This window comes from Arachis duranensis, chromosome 5, assembly GCF_000817695.3.
Source record: "Arachis duranensis cultivar V14167 chromosome 5, aradu.V14167.gnm2.J7QH, whole genome shotgun sequence".
Taxonomy (NCBI): domain Eukaryota; kingdom Viridiplantae; phylum Streptophyta; class Magnoliopsida; order Fabales; family Fabaceae; genus Arachis; species Arachis duranensis.
The window spans coordinates 3055209-3055577 of NC_029776.3; the positions used below are offsets into that span (position 1 = coordinate 3055209).

A 369-nucleotide genomic window follows, 5' to 3' on the forward strand; every position below is an offset into this window, starting at 1 on the left:
AGGTGGAGGGAGACGCTGGAGGAGGAGAGGGAGCGGGAGAGGTAGGAATATTGGGCCTGATTGGGTTGGGCCTGGGCCCAAAGGGAGAGTGCAGGCCAGTGGTTGATAGCGTTGGAGATGATGCAGGGTTTGTTTGGGTTAACGAAATCTCTGAGGAATTGAAGGGCGGTTGGTGGGGTTTGCAGTCTTTCCACTTTGCTGTTGTTGCCTAAGCTTAGCTCTCTCACTTCATTCCAGAGTCTCTCTACCTCCTCCATCTTTTTCTCTCATATTCTTCTTTCGCACATCGCACCTCACTATTTAGCTACTAACATGTCTAAGACAATAACTATACTTACTTTATATATTTATTATATATATAAAATTATT

At 45.0% G+C, this 369-nt stretch overlaps 1 protein-coding gene across 1 annotated transcript in view; it reads right to left on the reverse strand.

The window, feature by feature from the left end:
* LOC107487327 (lysine-specific demethylase JMJ32) overlaps positions 1–303 on the reverse strand; it is a gene marked incomplete in the record, with an annotated part of 2114 nt that extends 1811 nt beyond the window's left edge. The window contains 1 exon segment of the mRNA XM_016107945.3: positions 65–303. Coding sequence (XP_015963431.1) covers positions 65–257 — 193 coding nt within the window.
* Between the last annotated feature and the right edge of the window lie 66 nt (positions 304–369).